The sequence below is a fragment of the Falco cherrug genome, chromosome 1 (genome assembly GCF_023634085.1).
Source record: "Falco cherrug isolate bFalChe1 chromosome 1, bFalChe1.pri, whole genome shotgun sequence".
Classification (NCBI taxonomy): Eukaryota; Metazoa; Chordata; class Aves; order Falconiformes; family Falconidae; genus Falco; species Falco cherrug.
This window is the reverse complement of record NC_073697.1, coordinates 108,393,688-108,408,840: the sequence shown is the minus strand read 5'-3', so window position 1 is coordinate 108,408,840 and position 15,153 is coordinate 108,393,688. Positions and strand designations below refer to the sequence as shown.

Below are 15,153 nucleotides of genomic sequence, written 5' to 3'. Positions count from 1 at the left end.
GATCTTTTGCTCTTCTCACTCTGTCCTAAATCTCTTGATGCAAAGGCAGATAAGGTCAGCCTAAATCTACCAACTGAAGCTGAGGGCACCAGAAAACCATTCACAGTAAGAATTTAATGAACTAATCTTATTTTGGGACTTGTAAACCACAATTCTCACCTGTGTGTGCATGTTCTGCTCATGTTAAACCAAGTGTGAGCAGATTTTGCAGTGTGGGTAAGAGTTGGGCATTCAGATCAAGCTGTGGATCACTGCTGCTCTTCTCAACATCAGTGACATCAGTGTGCAGTGGTAGGAGCAAGGCATTAGGGTTCTGACAACGTCAAGGAGGGGGTTGTTTAACTGCCTAACTTACGTTTTGTCTTCAGACACAGCTGATGTATGGACTGACATTCTGTCAAACACCCGCGATGATCGGAAGCTGTTTAAAAGGGCACGGTGCAAGACTGCTAATAACAAAAGTTCTCTGATGTTTTGTCCCTTTGCTTGAGAATGTGCCAGTTTTTTGTTGACTGGGCTGGGACTGGTGGAATGGAGAAGTCTTTTCTCTTTTTTTGGGTGCTGCTGCGGGGTCCATTTTTGAGTTGACTCCAAGTTCAGTAGGATGCAGTGGCTTGCTTCCTAGGTGGGGTTCCCGGCTTTGTTCATGCTGCTGCAGAGCTGGTCTTTCCTGGTGTGTCAGACCTGCAGGCGTGACTCAACGGGAGCCTTTCAAATGTGGAAAGGTCTTCCCAGAGGAATTCCAGCTCCTCCAGGCATTTGCAAAGGAAATTCTTAATTGGATTAGATTCATAATACGAATCTGCTAATGACTTACTGTTATAGAGATCTTAGTACTGTCTTGTAAATATATTCACCTTCATTTAGCTTGCCCCGTGTCTTTTTATCACATACAAGCTCAGTGTTAAGATTGTATACAACTGCCTGCAGATCTTATAGTTTGGATCTGGAGGACTACTGTGTTTATTACACAAAATGGTATAATGCTCATAATTCTCCCCTCTCTCTCTCTTTCTCTCTCTCTCCCTCCATTTCTTCGTGTTGCTTTAGGTGTGGGTAGTAAAAGGATAGCAGTAATGATTAGCATGTGTAACGTCCAGCTGTATTTCTCTTACAGTGGGTGTGAAGGAGATGTCGGGTGGGGAGTGCCCCCATACTGTTGACAGCAACAGAACTGTGTATTTATAATAATTACAGAGTCAGGACCAAACATGCATGGGGTTTTTTTTTCCCTGAAACTGACCTTTTTGACTTGGGTTGTAGGTGCTGTTGTGATGGTATGAGGAACACCTGCATGGAGGGCAGGGCTCCTGGCTGTTTCCCTGTGTAGGACAGTCTGAGTCAATTCCAGATTTCAGTCATAGCATCGATACTGAAACAGTTTCTCTACATAGTAAAGGCACTAACATCAATTCATCTGTTTATTGACCCACTCAAATGGATGTTAAACTGTTGCTGTTGCTAGACTGACTCACCGGTATGTGTTGGGTTCTTGAGTTTTTCCTGTGCTCTGGAGCCCTTATTAATCCTTGAGTCGGTACCAAACAGCAGGAATCCGCTGTGAGGAAAGGGAGCCATTGCTTCCAGAGTAGGAAAGAGGTGTATCTTCCTGAAAGCAAGTGTTGCAAAGCCTGAATGTTTAGGGAGTGCTGCGTGTTGCAATATGAATCACATGTGAGAAGGATGTACCTGGTTTTGTTTGTTTTTTAAACCAGTCAGGAAGTAAGCTTGGACTTGTGAAAATGCTAATGTATCTGAGAATATAATCTGGCTTTCTTGTAGGGTTACTAAGTACTGGATTTGAAAGAAGTGAGTGTAAGCAAAAAGCATCTTGCCACGTCAGGTTACTGGCTAAACTTGTGATTTTTGTGACACAGTCAGATTGTCAGAGCTGGCTTTTTCTTCTTACAGTAATCGATTTATACTGCCTCCAACTCCACCACTTGCTAGATGTCTGCCCAGCTTCCTCGAAGGAATGCTGCAGTGTCCAGTAACTCTGTAAGCCAAGTAAAAATAGTGTTGTATCTTCCCTTTAGTAAAGGGGTTGACAGATATCAGTTGTAATGCAGTTACGTACCTTTTTAGGGTATGGAGTAAATGCTCCCTATAGCCAAAAAGAAAGAAAAAATAATTCTGTAAATCATTCTTCCAGTTGCCGTATCAGATCTCGAGTACAAAAGGCAAAGAGCATCTCAGCCAGCTGGGGGAAATCTAGTGCCTGAACCTGACTCTAACCTATTTCTGCTGACGTCTGCTCTGCACGAGTCACTTGAAGTAAACTAGATGGAGCTGGAGATTACTGACTTTGAACCCTGCAGAAAGCAGTGGCCTGAGGATGCAATTTAGCAGGCTGAAAACCCCATGCTGAATTTCTGGCAAGCAGTAGTGATTGGTGTGAAACACCTACCTGTACAGCCGCTGACTTGAGGCAAGGCATCCTGTGAACTTCACAGTGATCTCTTGTCTAGAATAGCAACAGGAGCAGGATATTAAGGTGATCCTGAAAAAAGCAGAAAATAATGTATACAATGCTTTAAGGGGGGGTTTGGGTGGATATTTCTATTGCTGCTCTTTTCTGTCTCTTCCCAGTGTTCTTGGGAAAGCCTAGTCCACGTGTAGATGTCAGAATTATACTTGTGCCTGTGTGAAGACAAATTCATACTTTTGCTTTTATGGGTCTGTTCTTCATCCTCTTCTGATGTGCTGCTTTCCTTTTTTCCACCTTATTGCTTCTGTCCTTTCACCCCTGTCTCCTTTGAACACATTCAGTATGGCTAGGGCTGAATGTGTTCACTTCTCAGAAACCTCTCAGACCTGTGTTTTTGATTATTTTTTTCCCGCCAGAGATGTCTCTTCATTTATTGTTCTTTAAAGACAAAATTGGATGAAGTGATTCTCACCAGAGCTGTGTTGCTCCTCAGCCCTCTTTCTTTTCCCTGATGCTGCCCTATGTGTCATCCTGCTTTGAGAAGATGACTTGTAATCTGTTAAGAAGATGGTGCTGTGAAGATCGGAACGCTTAATAATGAATCTGGACATTGAATTCAGGCTATTGTTACTATTGTCTGCTGTACAGGCATGAGTGGTGCATGGGAAAGAAACAGGAGTTAAGATGTGCAGAATGCCTGAATTTCTGGGTCTGACCCAATTTTCCCAAAGGCAACAAGTCTTCCTATTGACTTCTGTGATTTCTGCTTATAAATACAAAGCTGGATGGTTCCCTAGCAGATACGTCCCAAATATCAGTTTTCACACCAACCAAAGTCATTTTACAAAAACAAAAAAAAAAACCCTTCAGTGTGGTACAGGTATTAGACACTTTATTATGCATATTTATTTGTATAGTTGTATATCTGGTTTTTTATATCTACGTGGAAATTTAATATCTTAAAAAACAATACTTCTTTTTCTTGTCAGCTGTTAATGAGGCTAATAACTAGCGGTTTGTCGAGGGAACTGTCTCTGTGGGCCAGGTTCTTTCTATAAATACAGTAACTAATTACATCAGGTGATCACATGTTTACATGCAGCTTATCCAGTTTATTGGACTCTCCTGCTTGTCAGGTCTGAGACGAGAAAGTTCTGCTTCATCACGTTGGAGGGAACTTTTCTGATTCCCTGCGAGTCTCAGGATTGCAGTGCACGAGCGCTCAGGGAGGAGGCTGGACCCTGGTGATGGTAGGAAGGGAACAGGTAAGATAGATAACACATGCTTCCATGAGCTCTCTCTTCCCAGGATGAGACTAGCAGAAGCAGTTTGAGGAAGGATACAAGAAAATGACTTCACTGGTTTCAAAATTCGCAAAATACAGTCGCAATAATTTGGCTTGTGAAAATGGCACCTTTTTCTTAGGAGCGTGATAGTACTGAAGCCACAGGCTTGAGCCGTGGGTCAGCACAGTGTGCTGCCCTTGCAGTGTTGAACACTGGCTGTTTTTGAAGGTAGAAATAGGCTCACAGTGACGTTGGATCTTGTGATCCGACATACCTGGCCATACTACTTCTTAAACTCTTAAGAGTTCAAGTAGTCTTCTGCTCTTTTACTGGCACGTGGATGGATTGTGTTAGCGTACCTCTATTTTTTCCTTGCGTGCATCTTGTTTGTTGGTGGCAGGCCATATAATGGTGTTTTAACCCTGCTTCTGTTCTCTGGCTGTTGCTGAACCCTTATTTCCAACTCTGGCCATGCTGTTGGAAAGATGCATACTAAGCAGATGCAGTGTTCCAGATGATGGGATCATTGGTGACCTGTGAAATGGTCATTTCGGTTCCCTTCCTTGCATAGTGGCAGCCAAAATAATCAAGTACTGACCTGTCCAGGTCTCCTTGCTGGATGTTACTAAATTAAAACTTTTTATATGCGTGCTCAAGGCTTTCACTTCAATGTAAACAAAGTTATGTTGGCTGTGATCAGCCTGGGTTTTTTTCACTAGCTCCCTCAGGAGGAGTTGCACCACAGATAAGTATAGGGGCTGATGCTCTGGGGTTAATGTGAATTACACTACTGGCTTCAAGTAGGTATGGCTTACAAAATATTTGAGCCTAATTGAGACCAGAAAGTTCCTGAAACTCTGTTAGTTTTGATGCGATTGACTCATGCTTAGAGGTCTGTAAAGAACAAAAATTACGCCTAGCTTATCTGAAGTTTGGTGGTCTCTGCATTGGTGCTTGAGAAATCTTTGGTTTCATCAGGAAGATTGTTCCTTGTGCTCCTGAGCATTGTGACTTTATCCATGTTAATGAGCAGAACTTGTAGACTTTGGCTGAGTAGTTTGTGCCGAGGGGTAATCCTGACACTACTGGAATAGAGGAGAGAGGTGACGGTATTCCTAACAACCATCTTTACGGTCATGGAGCCTGACTTCTGTCTTCAGAAAATAGCGAGCTCTTCCTTGATCCAGGAGTTGCAATAGGAAGGTAAAGACAGTTGCAACAGGGAGGAACTTGAAACAGGCTGCAGCTGTTGGCTCGTTTCATGCGTGTTTATTACCTATAAGGTAGAGGCTCTGAGCGCTGGGTTCCAGGTGTCCTCCTCCTGCAGGGTTTGGGAGCAGCTGTGAGCAGAAGTGTGTAACTTGAGCGCAGTAGCACTGTTTCAAAGAACTGAATTTGTAAATGATGCAACTTTCTCTGTTTCTCAATGGGGCGCTTGTGATGCACTGACAGTGAGGTTGGTTTCCTGGTTTGTTTTGGTTACGGCTGCCATTGAGGCCCTGCTGTAGGAAGCCAGGGAGCCTTGTTCTTTATGAAGCTGGTAGAACAGCTGTAGCTCTATCCATCATTGGGATAAATAGGAGCCCCAACAGAAGAGCCAAAAGCCTTCTTCCTTTATCTAACTGGCAAACATAACCAGCATCCTTCATTATAAGCCTGTCATTGAGTCCTGGTAAGTTAATTAGATGATTTCTGAGAAGGAAAAATGTTCTTGCCTACATTTGTTCGTGGGGTTGCTATTTTCCGCTGCAGAGAAAAAACAAACCTAAGTCCAATAGTTGAAAACAACTGACATCAAAGACAAGTTCTTCAAGAAAGCTTTGCCAGCCATGGGTTTGTTTTCCTGCCACCATTATCCCAGCCTGCTAGCTGGCTCTAGCCCTGCTGGGTCCAGAGCCTGCTCTCAGTAGTGTCAATGTGCCTTTGATGCAAGATGGCCACCAGGAATGCCGTGTGTAAATAACTTCAGGTTTGCTTATAACTGGTTCCTTTGAGAGCTGTGGCCCAGTTTGTATTGAAGAAGGTGCCATTCCTTTGAGCGTTTGTTTACTTATTTATCGAGGTCAGCAAAGTGAAGAGTAATTACGGGATTTAGACTAACAACAGGCATCTGATGTGTGAGAGCTCCAGAGTGTGAAATTGAAAAGCTAAGTGGCTTCATGCTATTGTTTGCTTGATAAAAACTCCTAGTATACGGGTGACTCTTGAAGACTTCTTTTTATTTCATCATAGCCATTTAAATTTTATTTAAGGGAAGCTTTACATAATGTTCTGACCATGGGAGAGCAAGTCTTGACAATGTAAACCTGGTATGAATTTCAGGAGATGCTGCTTAACTTTTTTAGAAAAAGCTGTAAGACTAATATTATGGCAAGTGACTTCGTATCAGTGTAGTGGCTTTTGAATAGGCAGTGATAAACATCTCCTTTAATTTTCAGAGGCTTTGTATGAGTCAGTCTTCCAGGTGTTTGTATAAATACTCACTTTGAAAGTCAGCCTCAGTTTTTTCAGAGCCATCTTTGTCTTACATTCAGAAACATGTTCTGCTGAGCAGATTTTGATTCGGGTCACACCAAACCTTTCAGGTAAAATAGCGCTTGCCGCCACTCTTGCCTGCAGTGACAAAAGGAGAAACTATCTGAAATGAAGGTTCAGCGGAATTGTACAGAACAGTACAACCGATTGGTGCGTAGTTGAAAGGAGATGTGTTGTAACTGAAGATAAAGTTGGTGCTGTACAATTCCAGGTCCTGTTGGCAGCAAACACTAACGGCTGGAGATCTGCATGCTAATGAACCTATGAAAGATAGGGAGAAAACAGCCGTGGTGCTCCTGCCAAAGTGCTAATTCCTACCTTGGTTATGAAGATCAAGTATCTTGTTCAGATTTAAAAATCAGTTTCTCTTATGCTTACAGTAAAAGGTTGACGAATGTGGTCATAACTACTCAATTAAAATGGCATTCTTTAGCACTTCCCTGGCTTTATGCTAAGACCCAGGAAATGCTCTCTGCTTGCAGAGAGGCCAGCAGCGCAGGAGAGCATTCATCAGTCTTTGTTAGTGCAGCGAGCTGCCTTGATGAACAGTTCATTAACCAGGAGAAGCAGAATCAGTCTTTTAATACACTTGCTATAGCAGTTAGGCCCAGACAGCCAGCAAAACAACTCAGGAGGCTAGTCTGAGCGCTAAAACCTTGCTGCTGGTCTGAAACTAATCTTTCCCCTCCTTCCACAGGCCTTTGGATACCAGCATTCATTAAAATGCTTCTCCAAGCTGTCATTTAAGAGTACTGTGTATGTAGGATCTCCTGGTTGTTGAGCAGATAGTTCAAACGTGACAAATGGGACTATAACATACACACTTGAGAAGAAACCTGTTCTGACTCTTCTAGGCATCTCTCAAGATTCGCCATGGTATTAATTGTTTCATTGTAAAATGCGTAAGGTTGAGGTAACAGTTAAAACAAATAACCGGAGGCATCTGGCAGCGTGTGGATCCCTGGCATGCTGCGCGTGCACTGGAATGGGGCAGACGTGTTCCCAGCAGTTCAGGCATGCTCATCGGTAGCTTGAGAGGGCTAAAATTCACTACAAACAAAGTGTGTGGGGTTTTTTTTTTTTTCCCTGGGGTGCTGGGAGGGGGGAATGGGCCAGGTGAATCTCTACTCCCTGTAGCTGCAGGTCTAAGAGATCAGTAAAACCTGAGCTATTGCAGGATCCACCTTAGAACTGGGGATGGATTTACGCTGCAGCAGGCACGGGAGGATCCTCCTTCTACCCCCCCCTTCCCCGCTTTTATTAGCAAAAGCTTAGTTCAGGGCAGAGAGGGGAGTTACTGCTTCAGCCAAACATTTGAGGCTTCGTGTAAAGCAGCCAGTAGTTGAGGCTTTGGTGCTCTCATCTAGAGCCTGATCTCTTGTTCATCCAAGTCCTCCAGGAAATGAGAAACATAAGCTGCAGGTATGTTTGTGCATATATGCAGAGCGCTGCGTTTCTGGAGTGCCTGGAACACGGAGGCCTCTGAAACCCTGCACTCCTCAAAATGGCTGCCAGATGTGTTGGCTCTACTGAATTCCCTGGAGCCTGACACCAGAAATGCTGAGGTTATTACCAGTTTGGTTCTTGCTGTGTTCTTCCTTCAGTCTTCCAGGCACAGCGTTGCAAGCCCTAGGGTGACCCTGGATGGCTGCAGTACCTGCGGAGGCTTTCTGTTGGCACGCTGGCGTGCTCGGGGCAAGGCTCGCCGGGACTCTGTTTAAACAAAGGAAGCGTGTTTGTTTTTACAGCTCAAGCTTGGGAGCCTAGGCTGGGATCCTGTGCCGTTTCCCCATGCTAGGAGCAAGATACTAGAGGAAGACAGCCTCTCCCTTTGCTGCAAAGCATGGCTCTTGCTGGCCAAGAAATACGCTTCTTATCTTCTCCAGCTCGTCAGTGCTGGAGACTTCTTAAAGCTTAACTTGGATTTGGTTTGATTTTTGTCTGTAGGTGCAGTAAACAGCGTAAGAGACTCATGAAGGGAGCCACAGTCTGGCTGCCCATGCTCGTGAGGCTTCTTGGGCTGGTCTTCTTAGCTCCTTGCTAGTGTGGCCTCACTAGTGCTTGATCACCTTGTAAATCGCTCAGTCCCAGCTGGTTCCCTTGTAACCCGTTTCCCACAGAGTGGGAAATGGAGCTTCCAGGCTCTGCAACAATGCATCTAGCTGTTGAGTGTTTGGCACAAGAGAGCAGGCTTGCTATGCAGCTGTCTCTAGCATCGGTACGCAGAACTTTTAAAAGTATTATCTTAAGCCACGCTGCATGGTAACTGGCTGTTTTTCTGACAGCATGTACACTTTTCCTGCAACAGTCAGCAGTTTGCTGAAATAACAAATCTTAATGATAAAGAGGTGTTGGAAAGTACTTGAGCTAGTAGTAGGATCTGTAAGGAAAGTGTATCCTCTAACATATGCTGCTGTGCCTTTAGCTGAGGAAAAGTGTTTCTCAAAATAGTCCTCGTTACTCCTTCATCTAATTTGCTTTGGTTTATTTCTAGCATCAAAATGAGAATGTCATTTCGATGTGATACAGCTTTTATAGTAAGTGCCGATCCATATGAGTAGGATGTATCTTGTGCTTCATAGCCAAGGCAAGCTGTATATGGTGACGCTTCTAAGAGTATTTGGGTTGACTTAAGATAGAAAGTGGTTTCCACCATTAAGTCTGCCCAGGGACGGAGTACATGGGAAGCAGTGGTAGACTTCACGGCAGCTTGTTCAGTTGGACTCACACTGCAAATCCAAGGGATAGAAATGCCTAGATAGGTGACTGTGCTTGCTGCATGGTAATTGTAGTCTTACACAGAGTAATCAAGTTATTTAAGGAAGCAGTGGTATTTGGGGGGGAGGTACACATGTTGCACACAGTGGAATCTTCCAGTTGCCTTTGCTATTCCATTCTAAGAATGGCTTCTGAAACCACAGAGCATGTTGCGTCATGGAGATGAGATGGGTGTCATGGAAGACTAGCGTCTCAGAGGTGTCCTGCTAAGTGGATGCAAGGGGGAGCAAAGCCAGGGAACGTCACTGTAAAGAAAAGGAGGAAGCTCCCAGGAGCGGAACCTGCAGCACTACCCTGACTCCGGCTGCATGTACGTGAGCAGAGGCTTTCCAGAAATAACAGTAAAGCATTGCTTTGTATTTCTCTTGCAGCAACCCTCCGCTCAGCGAGGAAATGCTGCCTCCGGGGGAGTGGATGTGTCACCGCTGCACTGTACGCCGCAAGGTAAAGCCTCTCATGACAGACACAATCCCTGCCCGTCCGACTGTCCATTTGAAACGTGGATCCTGTGTTTTGTACCTTCCTCTCCCCTTAACATGTACATAGATACCACCAGAGTTGCTCTTTGTGCTCACACTTTCAAAGGGCTTTGTTAGGAACAGGCTTAAAGAAAACCAAGGGGTCTTCATGAGACTCCTGGTGTTAATCTCACTGCTAGAAACCAAAACTGGAGTTTGTTCGTTCTCATCAAGCTCTGCCTTTCAATCTGTTTTCCTTCCCCCCCCTACTTCTGGAAAGGAGGGAGTGCTGAGGCACAGAGGGGGTGGGGATGGCTCCCATGCTCCAGGAGGTGAGCTGCCTTACAGGTGAAACGGACGTCACATTAGTGCAGCTTTGGTATGAGGGCTATGATTCTGGTTAACGTGTGTTTTTTGGAAGTGTGACTTCACAGCAGTTGCATGTCAGGAGAGGCTGAAATCACTTTATTTGAGTTATGATTTCCTGGGCTGTTGAACAGGATGGGGAGGAGATGATTGGGCAAGATTGTGGCTTGTCTTTTTTTTCCTTGATGCTCTTTCTCCAGGAAGCTATCTTGCACAATGTAAACATCTTACTGCTGTGACTACGTAAGACTGCGTAGCAGAGGGTTTAGAAACTGCACCAAACTATCTAGCAACTGTTCCCTTGAAGTGACACCCAAAAGATTGGGAGAAAACTCTGTGCTCAGCCTTTTGTTCCTGAAGCAATTGCATTGTTATGTTTCCAGAGTACTGTTCAGCCATCTGCCAACAGAAAAAATGAAGGCTGCAAACTGAGAAAATAATAATAAAATAAGAGATAGAGAGAAAAAAGGAAAACATGCCAACTTTTCTGATGGTCTGATAATGCTTTGCTCCTTTTGCAGACCATTTTAGTGATGGAGTAGATTGGTTCATCCCTATTGGCGATGCTGTCAGGCACTGGAGCAGAGCACAGTTGCCCATGCCAGGCCATGCAGCGTCCCCTCCTGTTGCAAAATGGATTTGTGGTGATGGCAATGTATTGTTTTCCTCTGCTGCGGTTCTCCCTGCTCACCTTGTTCAAGATTTCTGTTGTTCAAGAGGTAGCAGAGTGGTGTTTGTATATTGTGCTTGTATTCTCAAGCTGACCTTCTCGTTCCATAATGGGTTTGGATGCACTGCCAGGGTTAATAGACTGCATCAACAATGAACGGTCTACTGTGGAGTTTCTCAGTGTTGACTAGCAAAGTAAACAGAGGTTTACTTTTTTTGTATTTGTCAAGTATTTAGGGCTAGATGCTGTGAAACGTTGTCCTGATCTGAACTCAAAAAATACGGCTGTTCTGAAAGGAGAGACATGCTCATTTTCTTCCCCATGCCTTGGCTCCCTTCAGCTGTTTTGTCATCTATACGTTAGCTGCAATCAAATTATTTTTGCTAGGTCAAGGCTGTAGTGACTTCACAGGGAAAGTTGTAAGTGGCTCAAGTCTTTTCAGATGCTCTTTGTCTTCGATTGCTTATTTGTCAAGGTTGATGTGCTTTTTTTGTGGCCTCCATGATAAGCCTGCCTATTCATGTCGTGCAGAAGCGAGAACAGAAGAAAGAGCTGGGGCAGGTAAATGGATTGGTGGACAAATCTGGGAAAAGGACCACCTCCCCCACCAGTGACGCAGACCTGTTGGACAGGTCTAGCAGCAGCATCAGGGCTAATGCGCATGCCAGGATCTTGGAAAGGAGAGCAAGCCGGCCTGGCACTCCCACATCCAATGCCAGCACCGAGACCCCCAACTCAGAGCAGAATGATGTCGATGAGGACATAATTGACGTGGATGATGACTCTGCCATTGCAGAAATGGACTGTGGGCAGCCCCAGCTGAAGCGACCCTTTGAGCTTCTTATTGCTGCTGCCATGGAAAGGAACCCAACGCAGTTCCAGCTGCCGAATGAACTGACCTGCACCACAGCACTTCCAGGTGAGCACCAGCTTGTCTAGTGTTGCTGAAGATGTCTGCAGTTGCATCCTGCTGCCATCTTGCCTCTTTTCCCTCCTGGCTCCTTGGTAGTTGCTGCTCCAGTGATGCTCACTGGTGAAAGCAGAGGGTACAGAAGTGCCCCTGGTTGTCCTCCAGCTGTCCAACAGCAGGTGGCCTTGCAGTTGTGAGCTGTGGGGACACTGCTACTACATGCTACACCTTCATCAGCACTTGTGGTAGATGCTTGCTGTTGTCACCTTGTTCTGCATCATCAACCTGAAGAAAAAAATTTCAATGGTCAAAATACCTGATTTTGATTTATGGTAATAATTAGTAACAAACCAGTGACTTAATGTATAGGATGTCACTGAAACTATTAAGTATCAAATATACCTGCTTCCAAAGACAGTCTCTGTCTCAGTTAAGGCTAGATTTAGTGGTTGATAAGGGTTCTTTAAGCAGCTCTCTTTGCCTTTTCTGCTTGCCTCGCTCTGGGGTGATTATGTGTATCTAATAGAAAGAAAATCTCTGTGTGGGTAACCCAAAGTCTTTTAAAATTTACTTTCAGGTACTAGTAAGAGGAGGAGAAAGGAAGAAACCACAGGAAAGAATGTCAAGAAAGCACAACACGAGTTAGACCACAATGGTTTGGTTCCCTTGCCGGTGAAAGTCTGCTTCACATGCAACAGGTACTTGACTCTTCCAGGGAAGTTATTTGGTGTAGCTGCACCCTTCACCGGAGCAAAGTTCTTACTGGAGAAAGTAGATGACCTGTTCCCTTTCCCATTGACCTTCTTTACCTGCTTGCAGCCCTCTAAACAAATGGGGGAACGATCATCTTTGCTACGTAACAGATGTTTAACCATGGCAAGTGTAGGTGTGGCTTCTGCATGGCTGTGAAGGGTTTTAAAATGTCGCCTGAAGAGAGTGAGCCATCTTGTCTTCAGTATTTTTCTACTAAAATGGGTTTAGTAAATGGAGATATTTGTTTATGGTTTGTAAAGGAAGTATGCAAGGAGGTGACCTTTAGGAAATAGAAATCTACTGAGAGGGATATAAGCCCAAGGCAAATAGGAATATTGTGGTGAAATAGTAAATTTGAAAACCAGTAAAAAAATACTGCTGTTTTTTATAACTAAATAAAAAAAATGCATAGATAAATCCCTATTTGAAATGTCAGTGAAAACGGAAGACTTTATTTCAGGAACCCAGTCAGAGTGAGTTTCTGGAAGTGGAGTGGAGACTCAGGTGGGCTTTTGTAGAGAATACCTGATGACTTTGCCATAGAGTGAAGACTTCTTTAAAGCCTGGGGAATCAGCTGTAGTAGCTTTCTGGAGTTTGAGATTTGTTCCGAGAACATCTGGTTGAAGTAAATGTCCCAACTTCACAATGCACGATTCACCTGAGGAAAATTTTAATAACCTAAATCTGAGATTTCCTTTTGATCTCTGAATTTTTTGCTGAATTTCAATCTCTGAATGAAGCAATGCAGAACTAATGTACGAGGTCAACTTGAAAAGTTGCTTATATGAATCTGCCAGGTACTTACAGCTTTCCAGCAACAGCATCTCCTCCTGCCAGAGGACCTCTTTTGTAGTAAGGAAGCCTCACGTGCATGGGCAAGTCCTTCTGCCTTGAGTGGGTCTTGCAGAAGGTCCGTATAGGTCGTTACAACTTGGAAGCCTAATTTTAGATGGAAGTAACATAGCGTAGGGGGAACTGGTGGGGATAGATAACCTGAAGTGGTTAGTTGAGCTTGCTTGCGTGTTCAGTGTATACTCTATTCTGTATGGGAAATAAGATATGGCACTCTCTTTGCAGGAGTTGCAGAGTGGCACCTCTAATTCAGTGTGATTATTGCCCACTCCTGTTCCACATGGATTGTCTGGAGCCACCGCTTACTGCCATGCCTCTGGGTAGATGGATGTGCCCAAATCACATAGAACACGTGGTGGTAAGCAGGACTATGATTGCAGTATGGTAACCGGATGCTGGAGTGGAACCTGGCAGGTCCATTAAAGGACAAAGTACAACAAATGTAAAACAGCTTCTGAGCTCTTATTGCTCCCCGTAACGCTTGTAAAGCTCCTGCTGCAAGCAACGCACTCTCCAAAGGAATATGATGCTGCTATCTGCAATAAAATATAAAGATGGGGGAACTCCTTCCTGTAACTGAAGCTGACAGCTCAGATTGTGGCTCACTGACAGCTTGTCTAGTTTTCAGACTGGACTCCTTAAGATCTAGATGAGCTTCCAGAACTGTGACACAAAGCAGCACAGTGCTACAAATAGGGGAAGTAATCCTTTGCATGCTTAACCCAAAAAACTTTCATTCCAAGAGGGAGTTTTCATTTGTGGAAAAGCAGTGTGCTTGAGACTTAAATACTCAGGAAACAGGGGGCTGAAACAAAGGGCTTGCGCCCAGACAAACTGCTTCTGAGAGCATTGATGCTGCTTAGTAGGCCTCTAAGTGCTTTTGTATTCATCTCCAGCAATGTGCCCTTTAACAGAAATGGTTAGTGCTGCAGGAAACAAATAGTCTAAAGCTGAGCTGGTGCTGTACTGCCAGTGCTACGAGGCGTAATGAAAGTCTTAGGGTACATTAGAGTGACCCGCAGATCCCTAACTCCTGTGGCATTATCTGATCACCCAGCTGAACCAGAAGAACTTGACCCTGAGTAATCGGTGCCGAGTATTTGACCGGTTCCAGGACACGATATCTCAACATGTTGTCAAAGTGGATTTCTTAAACCGAATCCATAAGAAACATCCACCGAATCGCAGAGTTCTTCAATCAGTAAAGAGAAAAGGTTTGAAGGTAAGTGGAAACAAGTAGGTGTTGGTGAAAATCCCCGCGTATGCATTCTAGTTTGGAAGGGACACCAGCACGCCCAGTAGAGGTGGCCTCTTGGGGCAGGAGGAAGAGGGTGGGGTCTGAATGAACATGTTGGTGAGAGGTCTGGGAGTCAGCAGTTACTTTTCACTACATGTAGGATTTAAGGAGCTCTTTTTCCACCAACCCTAAGGCTCAGCTATTTACACATAAGCCTTTAAATCCAGCACAAGCATAGAAAGTACAACACAACTTCTGGAAGGTGGCCCTACAGTCAGAGTTGGGGCTGCTGTGTTAAACCCTGCAGAGTGTTTGCTGCCAGAATGCCTGAAAAATGCCATACAGGTTTCCCTTCTTATTTGGCCTTTTTTTATGACTTGTCTTACACTGTAGCCACCACGTTGTGCTGAAGTCATGCCTGACCTAAGGGAATAAAGCCTATTAATTTCACTGTGGCTGCATCAATTGAAAGTACTTAGTCCTCAAAACTTCTGATGTATTGTGCAGGGCTCCTTTGGGTCAGAAAGCAGCAAACGCAAAGCATTGTGCTGGTTAGGCACTTTTAACTAGTCATTCTTGAGTCTCAATTGTTCTCATGTGTGATCTTCTTTCTCCACAATGTAGGTTCCTGAAGCTATAAAGTCCCAATACCGGCTTCCACCCCCGTTACTTGCGCCTGCAGCAATTAGAGATGGCGAGCTGATCTGTAACGGGATCCCTGAGGAACCCTTGCAGAAGCACCTTTTGAACACTGAGCACTTAGCCAGCCAGACAGAACAACAGGAGGTAAATGAAGTCAAATGCTTGGACTCTGTGTCTGTAGTTGCTTTGGTGCAAAGATCCTCTTCCATTTCAGTCATGATCAGAGCAGTTGTCTAG

At 44.5% G+C, this 15,153-nt stretch overlaps 1 protein-coding gene across 1 annotated transcript in view; it reads left to right on the top strand.

The window, feature by feature from the left end:
- PHF12 (PHD finger protein 12) overlaps positions 1-15,153 on the top strand; it is a 33,024-nt gene that overhangs the window by 6,008 nt on the left and 11,863 nt on the right. The window contains exons 3-8 of the mRNA XM_055717632.1: positions 9,399-9,471; positions 11,053-11,440; positions 12,009-12,129; positions 13,263-13,395; positions 14,095-14,259; positions 14,899-15,060. Of these exons, the coding sequence (XP_055573607.1) occupies positions 9,399-9,471; positions 11,053-11,440; positions 12,009-12,129; positions 13,263-13,395; positions 14,095-14,259; positions 14,899-15,060 (1,042 nt within the window). The remainder of the gene's footprint in view (positions 1-9,398; positions 9,472-11,052; positions 11,441-12,008; positions 12,130-13,262; positions 13,396-14,094; positions 14,260-14,898; positions 15,061-15,153) is intronic.